Source organism: Schistocerca piceifrons, chromosome 8, assembly GCF_021461385.2.
Source record: "Schistocerca piceifrons isolate TAMUIC-IGC-003096 chromosome 8, iqSchPice1.1, whole genome shotgun sequence".
Classification (NCBI taxonomy): Eukaryota; Metazoa; Arthropoda; class Insecta; order Orthoptera; family Acrididae; genus Schistocerca; species Schistocerca piceifrons.
The window spans coordinates 239,263,467-239,278,223 of NC_060145.1; the positions used below are offsets into that span (position 1 = coordinate 239,263,467).

The 14,757-nt window shown below is 45.0% G+C and overlaps 1 protein-coding gene across 1 annotated transcript; it reads left to right on the forward strand.

Annotated features, from left to right (window-relative positions):
- Nucleotides 1-544: 544 nt before the first annotated feature.
- Nucleotides 545-14,388, forward strand: LOC124712233 (glycine-rich protein DOT1-like). Its single transcript, XM_047242527.1, has 5 exons — nucleotides 545-650; nucleotides 725-855; nucleotides 11,936-12,400; nucleotides 13,122-13,218; nucleotides 14,093-14,388. The coding sequence occupies exons 1-5, from the start codon at nucleotides 545-547 to the stop codon at nucleotides 14,386-14,388; spliced, it is 1,095 nt and encodes a 364-aa protein (XP_047098483.1).
- Nucleotides 14,389-14,757: the final 369 nt, after the last annotated feature.

Genomic DNA, 14,757 nt, shown 5'->3' on the forward strand with positions numbered 1-14,757 from the left:
TATATTGAATAGTTTTTTCCTAATTTTATTTCATTTTACCTCCTGACAAAGTATGGAAAGCAAAGAGCTTACAGTAGAAGTGGTCCACTGTCAGAAGTATCACACGGTTTTCGCTTATAACTATCGACTCTGTCGTTTAGAGACCAGGGTCCGTTCCCTCAGATTGATGTATGCACCCTTCTCTATAATACCTGAAAATTTGTAACGTCATCACACAATCACTCTGTAAATCTGCTCATGACTCTCCATTCTAGATAACTTGCTGCGTCCTTCCTACCAAACGATCCTCAATCCAGTCATAAATTTCGCTCCATACCTCATATGATCGGTCTTTTGAAGCATAGATGTGGTACTGAGTGAAATGATTTTTGAAAACGAGAAAGAGTGCATCTACCTGACTGACTTGATCAAGGCTTTCAGTATGTCATATGAGAAAAGTAGAAATTGGGTTCACAGGATCTATGTGTTCGGAATCTCTTCCGGCTAATACGTACGAAGTCATTATGTTCAAAGTGCTTCAAGGTGCTTCTGACGTTGTGGGGTGATGGGACAGCAAAGTATGGCAGCTGTGGAGAGGGCTGAGCCGTGTCGCAAGGGCCCAACCGACGTTTCCCAGGCGGAGCTGGGCGCGGCGCAGCTGTCGCTGCCCCGTGTGGCGACGTGCTGGACGCCAGCCGACGTCACGATCGCCGGAATTCCGCATTCGTCGCCCCGTCTCCCGAAGAGGACCAGACGGTGGCCGCCCGTATAAAACGCTCGGCTGGACACCGAGTCGCCACCAGTCTCCAAGTGTCCGCTGCCAGCAGCAAGCCGAGCACCGCAGGAGTAGCGAGTGACATGGGCCGCACGACGAGGGTAAGCAGCGCAGCAAGTCTCAAGTTTCGCAACAACAAAAACACTTCATACCTCCTGTTTTCAACGCATTTAATGTGGTGATAAATATTTTCTCCCCCAGTTCGTGACCCTCCCTAGTTCTCCTCCACTGACAAAAAATCTCTCGTTGTATAAACGGTAGTCATTTCGAATAACTCTGTCGCTGTCCTTCTCTCTTTATGGGATGCTAAAAGGCGAATAAGACGGATTCCAGGTTTTAGAATTCTATTAACAGCCAACCATGGCAACACAGTTTTCTGCAGTCTCTGACAGCGATCTTTAGATAAAATAATTCAGGGATGTACATTCGGATCTCGATGCCCGACGGGCGCAGTGGTTCAGCAAAGGACTACTTTGCCATCATCAGGTGCATTGATGTACAGAGATACAGTCGCATATCCGTCAATTATTTAGCAATCTTTATTTTTCTATACGACTCTTTTCAGCTAAATTGTTTTTGATCAGTAAACCTCTCACAGATATTATTTCTGCAGTTTTGAATACTGAATTTCTTTCCGTTCCTACTTGAATGCATGGTCAGACATATCTTTCTCATGTTTGCCAACATTCACTTCTTCACTCCTCCAATATTAAGAGCTAAAGAGCGATTTACAGTCGAGACATGTAGATATCACGCCCCATAGAATTGCGTAAATATGTACACTTCCCAGCAAAAAAGGGGGATTATGCTGAATGCAGGCAACATAACGTAGCTGTATTGCAGTTTCTCTAATCGTTGAAACCCCTATGCGATGCAGTCGTCTGACTATACACATTGGTTACCACAAGAGAACACTGCACATTATGGCAGCCAAAAATTGGTTCAAATGGCTCTGAGCACTATGGGACTTAACTTCTGAGGTCATCAGTCCCCTAGAACTTAGAACTACTTAAACCTAACTAACCTAAGGACATCACACACATCCATGCCCGAGGCAGGATTCGAACCTGCGACCGGAGCGGTCACGCGGTTCCAGACTGAAGCGCCTAGACCGCACGGCCACACCGGAATGGCAGTCAGTCCAGATATAAAGTAATACCGTCATACAACAAATATTAGAAAACACGTTATTACATATGAGACTGCCACTAACGCTTGTAAATTAAACTACATTATAATAAGAGACACTGGAGAAATCTTATCACACTCATTAAATGACATGACAAGTTGTTGTTTGTTATCCGAATTTGAGCCCAATGATGTTAACCAAACAAAGTTTGTGCGTGTGATCGAGACTCGAACAGTCGTAGAGAGACGTAAATTATCGAAGTGTTCACCAGCACCTGTTTACGAAGCCAAATGTCTGAACCTGGAAAGAAGTAAATAAATGCTCAAAATGTTAATTATATGCTAGTATACACAATCATTTGGCAAGGTTGCCACCAAAACATTTTAGTTTTACAATGCCCTAGCTTATCTTGCTAGAATACATATTTTCTTAAGCCGAGATCTAATCCAGAGCTCTTATAGTTGAAATATTTTGTGGTAGCTACGGTTGCCATGAGTGTATTCTTTAACTGAATATTTGAATAAAACATCAAAAGTAGATGTGCCTGCTTATGTTATAGCAAAGTAGCTCTAGCTGCTTTAGTATATACTACAGACGTGCATAGGGTAGATGAAATGTTTGATCCTTCAAAGGGTGAGCGTGACTTTGTGTCCTGGGCCCGTACTGGCCGTAGCTTGCGAGCTACCGGCCAGCCAGGTTGGGCGGTTGATGGGATGGCCGACCACCTACAGCCGGTGCGGAGGCGAGACCGAAGCGAGTGAGCCAGCGGTGGCGGGTCAGCAGCGGCTGCAGGGCATGGCTCTGCCTCTGCCACTACTTTTACATAAGTATGTTTATGTCCTCTCCTGGCATCAGTATAAGAGCGGCAAGCAGAAATACACATCAGGCTGTCTGCTGCAATTGGTCATTGGGAGAGACAAACTCGAGATGAGTCGTCGCTCTTGTTGAAGAAGGCGGATGTTCCATCAGAGAAACTGGCAGAAGGTATGGGGTGCCTCATACCACTGCAACGAGATGGTGGAGGAACTACCTTGAAAGAGGCACTATCAACAGACCTCCTGGCTTAGACAGGAAGAGAGTGAGCTCATAGCAGAAAGACAGGGAACTAGTGAGTAACAGCAGAGAAAATCCATTTCTGTATGCAAAGAAGTTGCGGCCGGAGTCCAATTTCCCTGGCTCCAATGACACAATTCGCCGAAGGCTGAGGGACACTGGACTGCACGCACGATGAGCCGCTGTGGAACAAGAACGCGGCGAAGACAATGTTTTACACCAGCTTGCGTTTGCGGATGTCCTTACGAGTGCGTCGTGGGAAAACGTCATTTTCACTGACGAGGAAATGTTTTCCACCAGTAACGACGGTCTAAGGGCAGCAAGGGACTCGTCATCGACGCGAGTGTGTAACCATGTCGAGAAGAAGTGGGCGTTTATCTGTTGCCTGCTGGGGATGAATTTCTGCGAGAGGAGCAGGAGCTCTTCACAGGATAGAAGAAACTCTCGAGAGCGTGCAATATGCCCACATATTGGAAAATGTGATGCTTCTGTCAGTGCGAATGCTGTACGGAGAAGGGAACTTCACATTGCAAGAGGACCATTCTCCCATTCACATGTCTGCATTCGTTCAGCAGCAGCTCTCCACGATTGGCGTCAACGTCATGGACTGGATACCGCGGGCGGCTAATATGAACCCTGCGGAAAACATGGGGCTGAGGTCGACAGAACATTAACACAGAACGGGCCACGAAACCGACCAACTACAGCTGACGCTCATTGGGACTGCGCTCTTGAAGTCAGGAAGGAAGTTGCTTCTTCAGGCTGTTATGTCCAATCGCTTATAGATTCTATGCCAAGGCGCATGCCAGAAGTGCAAAATAGTCGGATTTTGGATACAATATCAGAATCCTTACAAGTTTTTGCTATGTCTTCTTTTTCTTCATTTTTACTCACGGAAGATCGCTTGGCAACAGATAAATAAAATTTGAGTTAGTTTTCCTTTGATTTACCTTTTTAATTGAGTTTATTTTAGATGTACTCTTTGTTAAATATTCTATTTTTGTTTCATTTATACCATGTCTAGATAGAAAGTAATCAGTTTCGATGGACGCTTTCAAAGTATTCTCTCTTTCCCTCCATCCAGTAATACATCCTCTGTACTACAAAAGTTATGCAAATGATTTTCTCTTACATTTATTCATTATTGGTTTCTCGTCCATTCTCTCTCGCCTGTCTTACATTATCAACTCAATTGCCCTTTTGCTCCATTCTCCCAAAAAGTTATAAACAAATCTTGCGGTTCTCATTGAAACTATACGTTCTCGTTTAATTCATACTTTATTTACTGTCCTCTATCATTCCTCTGAAAACCTCAGAGTCCATATTCTTTTATATCTCCTTGTCTATAATCCAGCTTTCGTTATGAAAACATTCCTTCCATTTCTCCCTGTCCTAAGATAAAACGAATTGTGACATACGCCTCAGTAAGGAATACTTTGTAGGCTTTTCACTTTGCAGGCTATCCATTCCTAGATCCCTCCCTGCTTCCTGCTGCACCGCCTTTGACATCTGCATCCACATCTACATGAATACTCTGAACAATTAGGTGCTCGGCACGGGGTTTCTTGAACCAGTCACATAATTTCTCTACTTTTTCACTCTCAAAAAGCTTGCGGAAATACTGAATAACTAAACCTTACCTTGCAAGCAGTGATGTATTATCACAATGTTCATGTCTCCTATGTCTGCCAGGGCAAACAAAATATCGTAGCATTCAGCGGAGGGGGTTGGAGATTGGAATTTAGCGAAAACACCTCGCCTCGTTGTCAAATGCCTACGTTTCAATGATCTCCATCCTAACTCGTTTACCATATCTGTGACACAATCTCCCCTATTTCGTGATAATAGAAAACGATCTGCCCTTCTTCGAACTTTTTCGATGTCTTCCTTAATTTCCACCTCGTAGTGATCCCATAACACGCAGAAACACTCACGAAGAGGACGGACAAGTGTTTGTAGGCACTCACTTTAATTTATTTGTCGCAACTTCTACGTATTCTACCAGTAACTTTCCTTCCCCACAATATTTTCCATACGATGGTTCCAATCCCAGTTGTTTGTGACTGTAGCTCCTAGATATTTAGTTGAATCGACAACCTTTAATTATGACTGATTCATCGTGCAAGCGAACTTCAAAGGAATTGTTTTGGTTTTCATGTGGCATTACGTGCCACAGATCTAAGATAAATGTTCTGGTTGTTTGCTAAATACACTCCTGGAAATGGAAAAAAAGAACACATTGACACCGGTGTGTCAGACCCACCATACTTGCTCCGGACACTGCGAGAGGACTGTACAAGCAATGATCACACGCACGGCACAGCGGACACACCAGGAACCGCGGTGTTGGTCGTCGAATGGCGCTAGCTGCGCAGCATTTGTGCACCGCCGCCGTCAGTGTCAGCCAGTTTGCCGTGGCATACGGAGCTCCATCGCAGTCTTTAACACTGGTAGCATGCCGCGACAGCGTGGACGTGAACCGTATGTGCAGTTGACGGACTTTGAGCGAGGGCGTATAGTGGGCATGCGGGAGGCCGGGTGGACGTACCGCCGAATTGCTCAACACGTGGGGTGTGAGGTCTCCACAGTACATCGATGTTGTCGCCAGTGGTCGGCGGAAGGTGCACGTGCCCGTCGACCTGGGACCGGACCGCAGCGACGCACGGATGCACGCCAAGACCGTAGGATCCTACGCAGTGCCGTAGGGGACCGCACCGCCACTTCCCAGCAAATTAGGGACACTGTTGCTCCTGGGGTATCGGCGAGGACCATTCGCAACCGTCTCCATGAAGCTGGGCTACGGTCCCGCACACCGTTAGGCCGTCTTCCACTCACGCCCCAACATCGTGCAGCCCGCCTCCAGTGGTGTCGCGACAGGCGTGAATGGAGGGACGAATGGAGACGTGTCGTCTTCAGCGATGAGAGTCGCTTCTGCCTTGGTGCCAATGATGGTCGTATGCGTGTTTGGCGCCGTGCAGGTGAGCGCCACAATCAGGACTGCATACGACCGAGGCACACAGGGCCACACCCGGCATCATGGTGTGGGAAGCGATCTCCTACACTGGCCGTACACCACTGGTGATCGTCGAGGGAACATTGAATAGTGCACGGTACATCCAAACCGTCATCGAACCCATCGTTCTACCATTCCTAGACCGGCAAGGGAACTTGCTGTTCCTACAGGACAATGCACGTCCGCATGTATCCCGTGCCACCCAACGTGCTCTAGAAGGTGTAAGTCAACTACCCTGGCCAGCAAGATCTCCGGATCTGTCCTCCATTGAGCATGTTTGGGACTGGATGAAGCGTCGTCTCACGCGGTCTGCACGTCCAGCACGAACGCTGGTCCAACTGAGGCGCCAGGTGGAAATGGCATGGCAAGCCGTTCCACAGGACTACATCCAGCATCTCTACGATCGTCTCCATGGGAGAATAGCAGCCTGCATTGCTGCGAAAGGTGGATATACACTGTACTAGTGCCGACATTGTGCATGCTCTGTTGCCTGTGTCTATGTGCCTGTGGTTCTGTCAGTGTGATCATGTGATGTATCTGACCCCAGGAATGTGTCAATAAAGTTTCCCCTTCCTGGGACAATGAATTCACGGTGTTCTTATTTCAATTTCCAGGAGTGTAGTTTAAATATACTTTAGAAATTCCAGAAGGTCTAAATCACTTTACTTGCGGAATCACATTCATCACTTCCGTTTCTCTAGGTGACGCCCCTGCAGTTACTGCAAACTGTGACCTTCCAGACAGAAAATCGCGAATCCAGTCGCACAACTGAGACGACAGTCCATAGGAAAGCAGTATGGTTGGAAGCCGCTCGTAAGGAATGATATCAAAAGCCTTTTTGGAACTCCATAAATACGGAATCAATTCGAGAGCCCCTGTACGCAGTACGTCGTGAGAATAAAGTGCCAGCTGTGTCTCACAACAGTAATGGTTTCCAATATTTCTGGCTATTTCATAACTTAGAACAAAGTATTTATCTGTTCACACATCCTGCTGCATGTTGATATCAATGAAATATATCTGTAACTCAGTTACGTTTATTTTCTTTTGTATGTATTGCCGTGGTCTGTGCAACTTTCCATTCTCCTCCCTCACCATAAATACTAGAATATTCCCCATGACTTCGTAGAAAAATTAAGTAAGCCGATGCATCGCTGATGCACAAGACGCACTCCCAAACTGTTAGTCCACTCAACAAAGACTTTGCGTGCAGGAACATAATCGACTATGAGAGGATCGTGACAACGTAGTGGAACATGACTGGTGACGCTGTGATAGTTCTGTTACTTCCTGGAACGACGGAGAATTATCTTGGAAGATTCACTTAATATAATCATTGTATACCAATAAATAATTTTGAATGGATTCCACTTTGGCGTGTGATTGTCTTATCAAATATCTATTTACCGATAGGTGAGATTACTTTTACGCAGCCACTGATCTCGTTGTTACATTGCGAATTATTTGTATTGCTCCATGAAAATGTCGAAACATTGTCAAGAGTAAGAAGCAGTAGAACTCGGTTCCAAATTGGCACGAGCGTAACAGTTCATCTCCTCTGTGACAGAACTACAAACAGCTATGTCGAACTCGGAACGACATCTTTAGAAATTTTATCGTCATAAGACGCCTCGATGCTTTCAGTAACCAGTAGATCTAGGAGTAAGAAACAGAAAATACTGTGTAACTGCTACTGAAAATACACAAATCAGTTAATGAAACTCTATCACGGAAAACTCTGTCAAATATGTTCAGCAACTACTCTCACAGCCACATTGTTGTATTCACGCTGCAGTCCGGAAAAGCTACTTGTGTATGACAAAAGATTTCGTGTTTGATTAAGATAGCCATTCGTTGTATGTACACCAGTACTATTAGGGTAGTCCATATTAACATAGTTACCCGTTACGTTATTGAACAAAATAGACACAAATATTAGAGAAATTGTCAACAATATATTCGATTTCATTATCGAAAACGTGTTGCCATCCAAGCTCCTTGGTGCTGTCTTCCAGAGTCGCATTTACTACTCTGGAACTGCAAAGCATCTCATTTCTTGGCAACTAATGTCTGCTGAGAAGGACACATTACTGTGAAGCAGCTCGTAACACAAAACACCTTCTTTGTCCCACCAGATGTATATCAATCACATTGCATTTGGTGGCCGTATACAGGCTATTGTTTGAAATAATGTTTTCTCCTTACGAAGTTATCATATGCTACATTAAATCGCCATCAGGCGGCGCTGATTTCGGTTTACGGTGACTTCCATAAATCTGCTATGGCAAATGCCAGGATCAGTCCTTTGAAAGCGCACACACGGATTCCCTCCCCATCCTTCCCAGTTCTAGATTCTGCTTCGCGTCTTATCACGCCTTCGACGAGATGTATCGTAATCCTCCTTCCTTTCTTTTAACTTCAATATGACTACTGAAGGCAAGTGTCGCAGGAAGCGTAAATGGTCGTCACACGTACCAATTTTTGGGGACACTGTCATTGACCATAGTAGTAAACCGCAGAAACGTCCTTCATCAAGGCTTGTTTGTCTTCCTGAACGTGGTGATTAATTTATTTCAAAACGATAGCACTTGAAACAATACAACATGACTTTCTCGATAATACTCACTCCATGCAAGTGATAGGTGTTTGAAATTACCTTGACTGCTTTCACTCTTTTATTGAACACAGACAGAACACAATGTCACAAATGTTAGACTTTATTCCGTTTTAGACTCCGTTTTCTAATGCATAATCGACGCTCCTCATAATGTCAAAAATGAGAAATATTCAAGTTGTCATGGCACGAGCTACACTCCGAACGTGAATAAAATAAGACCATAGTTAAATACACTTTTAGCAAGACCACATACAAAGTCGCCTTAGAGCATAATGAAACATAATATTATACCATACACAACGTTCCATAATGTTCTAATTGCTAATTCGAGCACAGAATAGACCGCTGGAGAGCATGGGCTCTCTGCCCAATGCGTCGCGATCACTTGGATGTACGCCGGTCTGCATCAAGTGGCCGCTGGCTGACGCACTGAAATTCGTCTTGCCACGAGAGACACTCACGAGTCCTTTCACAATCATGTTGTTGCAAGATTTTTCTTATTACTGACTGGTCAGAAAATGAATGAAACTGTCTGACCTTCTGTCAGGCTCAAGCTCTACTAGACCACGAATAGGTTATTCACAGCAACAGCTGAGGTGGAAGCTAACACTTCTCGCACCGTGTGCTGCATACCCCATTACGACAAAAACATGATGATAACATATGAGAAATTCGGTGGTTGGTTGAACTGAGGCTTGCTTGGAATGGCTAAGGCGTGGGTTCAGTTCGCACTGAGGCTAACAACTCTTTAACAGCCACAGACATACCCTCTTCACCTGCAGTAACGCCGAGTAAATAACGAAAGTCTGTGGTGCGGTTCCAAATCAATATTATACATGTCTACTCGCTACTGTCTGGAACAGATTTGGGTTACTTTTGGCTGTCTGATGTCGAAGTCGCTGCTTGCAGAAAGACTGTATCTAGTATGTATCTAGTAAGCTTTCTTACTCTAGTAATGTTATTTTAGTTCACAAAGCAATTGTCGTTTAAAGTCATTTGACCTTCATTTCTTATTCTAACTGAACTTGAAATTTTGAAGATATTGGCACTGGGCTGGGAATTGAGTTCCGATTGCCATTTTTCTCTGGGTTTGAACCCTTGGAGATGATACTGTCCCATCATTTCGTTGTTTCCTCACGATGCCAAACACCCCCCCCCCCCCCACCCCTCCCCCTGTCTCTGGGAACGGCGCGGTCCTAACTACTAGTGAAAGAGAATTTGATAGTTGACATCTCTTTCTGTTGGGTCAACATCGAAGAAAAGCGTGGGGTTGGAGATCCAGGCAGCACAGCTACTAGCCTGTAAAATATGCTAGGGATACCATATTTTTCTAGAAATGCCCTAGCTGCTCCATAACGTGAAGACGGTAAACCCACACTGTAACAAGACAGTTTCTTCATCAGAGGCACGGTGCAACATTAACTTAGGTACAATGTACAGCTTTTCCCGAACCGTGAAGTGCAGAATACAGAGACTTGCCCCCAATAATCAGGTCATCACTGTCTCTAATTGCTGCCCCTTGAGACATTCGGTCTGCTCTCTACCTTCTTCTCCACAGGGTTGGAAACATGACAAGTTCCCTTAATGGGGGATCTGCTTCAGTTCAGTGACCTCTTGTCAGGGCCTGTGGGCTCACAGACCACTGCAGTCCATTGCTGGATGGAAGCAATCAGTTTTAATCTACAGTTCAGAGAGAAGATCACTCTGTACATGTCACCTAAATCATTAGTGTTTCTGAGACCAGAGACAGCTTATTGCCAGCCGATATGGATGTTTGGCATCCGTCAGATAGGGACGTTATGCTCGGTGTCCTCTTTGGTGCAATTCAAGAGCAGGCCTTCGTCAACATCGTTAATACAAACACAACATGCACTTATCATGCCCACCAAAACTGCAACAGTCACACTTGATACCAGCACTTGCCAAAGGTCTCTAAGTGTGTCTGGCAGCTTCTCAGATTCAGCTTTTCAGTAGTTTCATGTCAAGGTGCATCTCATAACTTGTACTGCATAACGTAATGACAGGCTATGATCAGATATTCGTATGTGTACAGTTTCTATATTTTTATTTGAGCATACTATGAGGACATTATTCATCAGATCAGACCTCTACAGGTAGCTTTATTCCAACAAAGGTTAATCTACACATCTTGTTGAGAGATCTGTAGGATTCGCTGACCTTTTGGTTTTATAGAAGTATGAACATGCTGCAGATATTACAACACTCGAAACTCCGATGGACTACCCACAAATGAAATTAAGTGAATAAATATTAAATTTCAGCGTAGGTACTATTTTTGTAATCAAATAGAAATCTTTTCGCAGAGTCACCTACTTATCTGTTTCCGTATATCCTTACCCGCTCTTTATTGAGAGCTGAGTAAACATTAACATCTCTGTAGCAGCGGTCAGGCAGTTGTTTCAGACAGAGTAGAAGCCACAGATTAGTCGGCGGATGATCAGTAACGACACACATTTCGAGACATTCAGAAGCTATGAAAACTTCTTAGCAGGGAAGGATGGCAAACATCATTACACGATTCGATGGTAGTTCAGAAGTGTCAACAAAGAATTGTTGCTTTAGCGTTTAGTTGTATAATTCTGCAAGGAAATCTTGCCTTTCTTAACTTTCTGTCATTTAACTGGATTTTCTAGATCTTAATAGGAATGCAATGGTAAACACGTAAGCTTTATTAACAGTGAGTTATGTTTAGCGTTGTTATTACAAAAGCGAAAATGATAGCTTTGCACAAAAAGAAAGTCTCTTTCAGTCTCCAGAGTAGTATACGCTGTTACGAAACTTCCTGAAACGTAAATATGTGATGGACAACACTAGACAATTCATACGAAAATAACGTCCTCTGAAGGTCGTAATAAACTATATTCTATCCTTAAGCCGTCATCTACCAAATCTTTTCTTGCGGATGTGGTTGCCAACTGCGGACTTTGGAAGTGTTTCATACTGCAGATTAAAGAAATGAGTTAAACCGTGAATGTTCTTGTTATTTCTTCGCTGGATAGAGCATTTACTGGTAAAGATAAAAGTCGAGGCTTCTGACCACTTAATCAGCCAGCAATGATTTTCAGCTGAGAACCACAGAGGAGTAGAGCTGAACTCTAGCTTGTTCAAAAAATGGTTCAAATGGCTCTGAGCACTATGGGACTTAACATCTATGGTCATCAGTCCCCTAGAACTTAGAACTACTTAAACCTAACTAACTTAAGGACATCACACAACACCCAGTCATCACGAGGCAGAGAAAATCCCTGACCCCGCCGGGAATCGAACCCGGGAACCCGGGCGTGGGAAGTGAGAACGCTACCACACGACCAGAGCTGCGGACTCTCTAGCTTGTTGTTTGGTGTGCAGGTACTGGTGGCAGCAGGCCTGCTATTGGCAGTGCTGAGCCAGGATGGTATGGCACGTCCTTGGGGCCACGGAGGCGGCGGAGGCGGCGGCCACGGCGGAGGCGGCGGCCACGGCGGAGGCGGCGGAGGTGGTCACGGAAAACATCTCGGAGGATCTGGCGGCTACGCCCACTCACACGCCTACTTCCACGGACCGGTAGCTGGAGCCCATGAGGCTGTCCACGGCGGCGGTGGCCACGGGGGCGGCGGAGGCGGTGGTGGACACGGAGGTCACGGGGGCGGCGGCGGCGGTGGCGGACATGGAGGACACGGTGGTGGTGGCGGCGGACACGGAGGTGGTCACGGAGGCTACGGTGGCGGCGGACACGGAGGCTACGGTGGCGGTCACGGTGGTCACGGAGGTGGCGGCGGGCACGGAGGTGGCGGCCACGGAGGCGGCGGTGGTGGACACTACACCGACTTTGTCGTAAGTACATATAAAAGAAGATGTAATACGATCCAAATCTGCTATATTCAACAAATCTGGATTAGTTTGCCATTGGCTTCTCATAGACACTGCAACTGTAAATAGATGCCAATACAATGACGTGACTAGCAGTAAGTGATGAGTGAAATAATTTTTCTACTATGAAAATTTGTGGGCCCAGTTTCATAAGGATTCGTATGTAAGACAGGAGTAGCAGATTTCAATAGAAAGCACTAAACTGATATGGGAATATCTATCAACATTTTTAGTAATGTAGAATTCATGTCAGATATCCAGAAATGATACTGAAAATATAGAACTAACATGTGTCACTTAAACCTAGCTGTGAAGCGTTGGTTTCCATCACTTGAATCATTTTCTGTTATGGAAGTGAGTATATAACAATCTTCTAGAACAAATCTCCATTGTGTGAGACAATTTAGCTTATTTCTGATCAATAGCTAGTAGATTTTTGGGTGATTTGCCTACTTTTGATCTTTACTGTACTGTGTTGTTTGTAAGCTTTTGTCAGACTACCTGCAGTTTATTTTGTCTTTCTTCTAGCATGATTGGAACGAGTTACATTGTAATAAAGCAAAATTTTGTATGAGCTGAAAATTTTCTCAGTTGATTGGTCATTTAGTACATTCTTCTGCTGCCTAAGTTGTTATTGCTTCTTGCCACATCTTTTGCTTACCATGATCTGTTGTTTGCCTTACAGGCCTACCCACTGTACACCTACGGTTACGACGTGTCTGACAAGCACACTGGAGACCACCACGGACATAAGGAGGACAGAAAGGGACACAGTGTGATTGGTAAGCTACAGATACCGCTATAAAGTTTTGTTCATGTTAGCGACGACTGCAAGGGTCCACAGCTTAAATAATTTAAAAAGAAAATTTATAACGCTTTCGCAGCCCATGGTAGGACCTTTTTTCTTTATTTATTCGCATAATCGGTTTCGAGATACTCAGTTTCATTATAGAATTATTACGTGAGTGATTATATTGGACAGTGAAGAATTAGAAAGTGGAGCTAAATTTAATGTTTTTATATTGCGACGATGCCGAAGGCTCCGTATATTCAAATGGGCTATGTCTCTTCTTGAAGCATACGTGTGAAACAGTCAAACTGTTGAGAACAGTGCTGAAGACTTGTGGGACGAACTGTATCCATCCTCTTCATGTCAGAGACCAGCTATCGCTTGCAGAGTAAATTATGTACAGGGTCAGTCTTAAGTACCTCAAGGGTTTCAGGAGGTCACTGTGTCAAAACTACAAGACATACAGAAAATAGACACTGATTAGTGGATGGATCACCTTTACAAACTCTTACCTCACAATACAGTTGCTCAGTATGGGCACTGTTTGTGACGTGGTAAATGTCGATATGCGTATGTAGTTCACTGAATCTGCTTAAGCGAACTGCCTAAAAGGCAATCCGACAATATGGAGCGGATGACTTTCTGCATGGTCTGACACGCCTACCACCCAGTACGATTACACCATGGCGCGCATTAATAATCCAAAATTGAAGAGATGATCTGTCCACTGAATGGTGCAATTTTTGTGTAGGTTCTGTAGTTTTCGCACTGTCTTCTAAAGCCTCAGAGGTTCTTACGAATAATCCTGTATATCGTCAGCCACATTGTTCACACACTAATCTGTACATTCTGTGTGACTCCTGCAGGAGAGTACCACATCAAGGAGCCGGGCGGCGACGTGCGCGTCGTCAAGTACAAGGCGGACAACAAGCACGGCTTCCAGGCTCACGTGAGCGGCGGCGCCGCCGGCGGAGGACACAACGACCACTCCGGCTACCACAGCGGCTGCCACGGCTGCGGATCCCATCACGGAGGCGGCGGCGGCGGCGGCGGCCACGGAGGTTACGGAGGCGGCGGACACGGAGGCGGCGGCGGTGGTGGTGGTCACGGAGGTCACGGAGGCGGCGGTGGCGGCGGCGGCGGCCATGGGGGTCACTACTGATCGACACTGTACCTGGACCACACCATTCTGTAAACAGATTCCTCTTGTATGTTTGTTAATGTTTTTGTATAAATAAATGTTTTTAGCACATTTAATGCTTTATTCTACTCACAATCGTGTACCTCGAACCAAGATATAAGAGTTGGTGTTGTAACATATTCCACTACATGGAACTTGATACTGAGTGATACAAAGATTGGTGAGAGACCCTCCATACTGATGGTTCTGAATAAGTGCCTTTGGATAATGAAAGTGTCCATACTTGGACGTGTCTCTAACAGCATTTTCCATCAAAGTATTGGTTGATCTTTCATACAGAGAAAAGCAAGCAACTGTGAACACCCTGGAATTCTTTCTAATTTGTCAGTA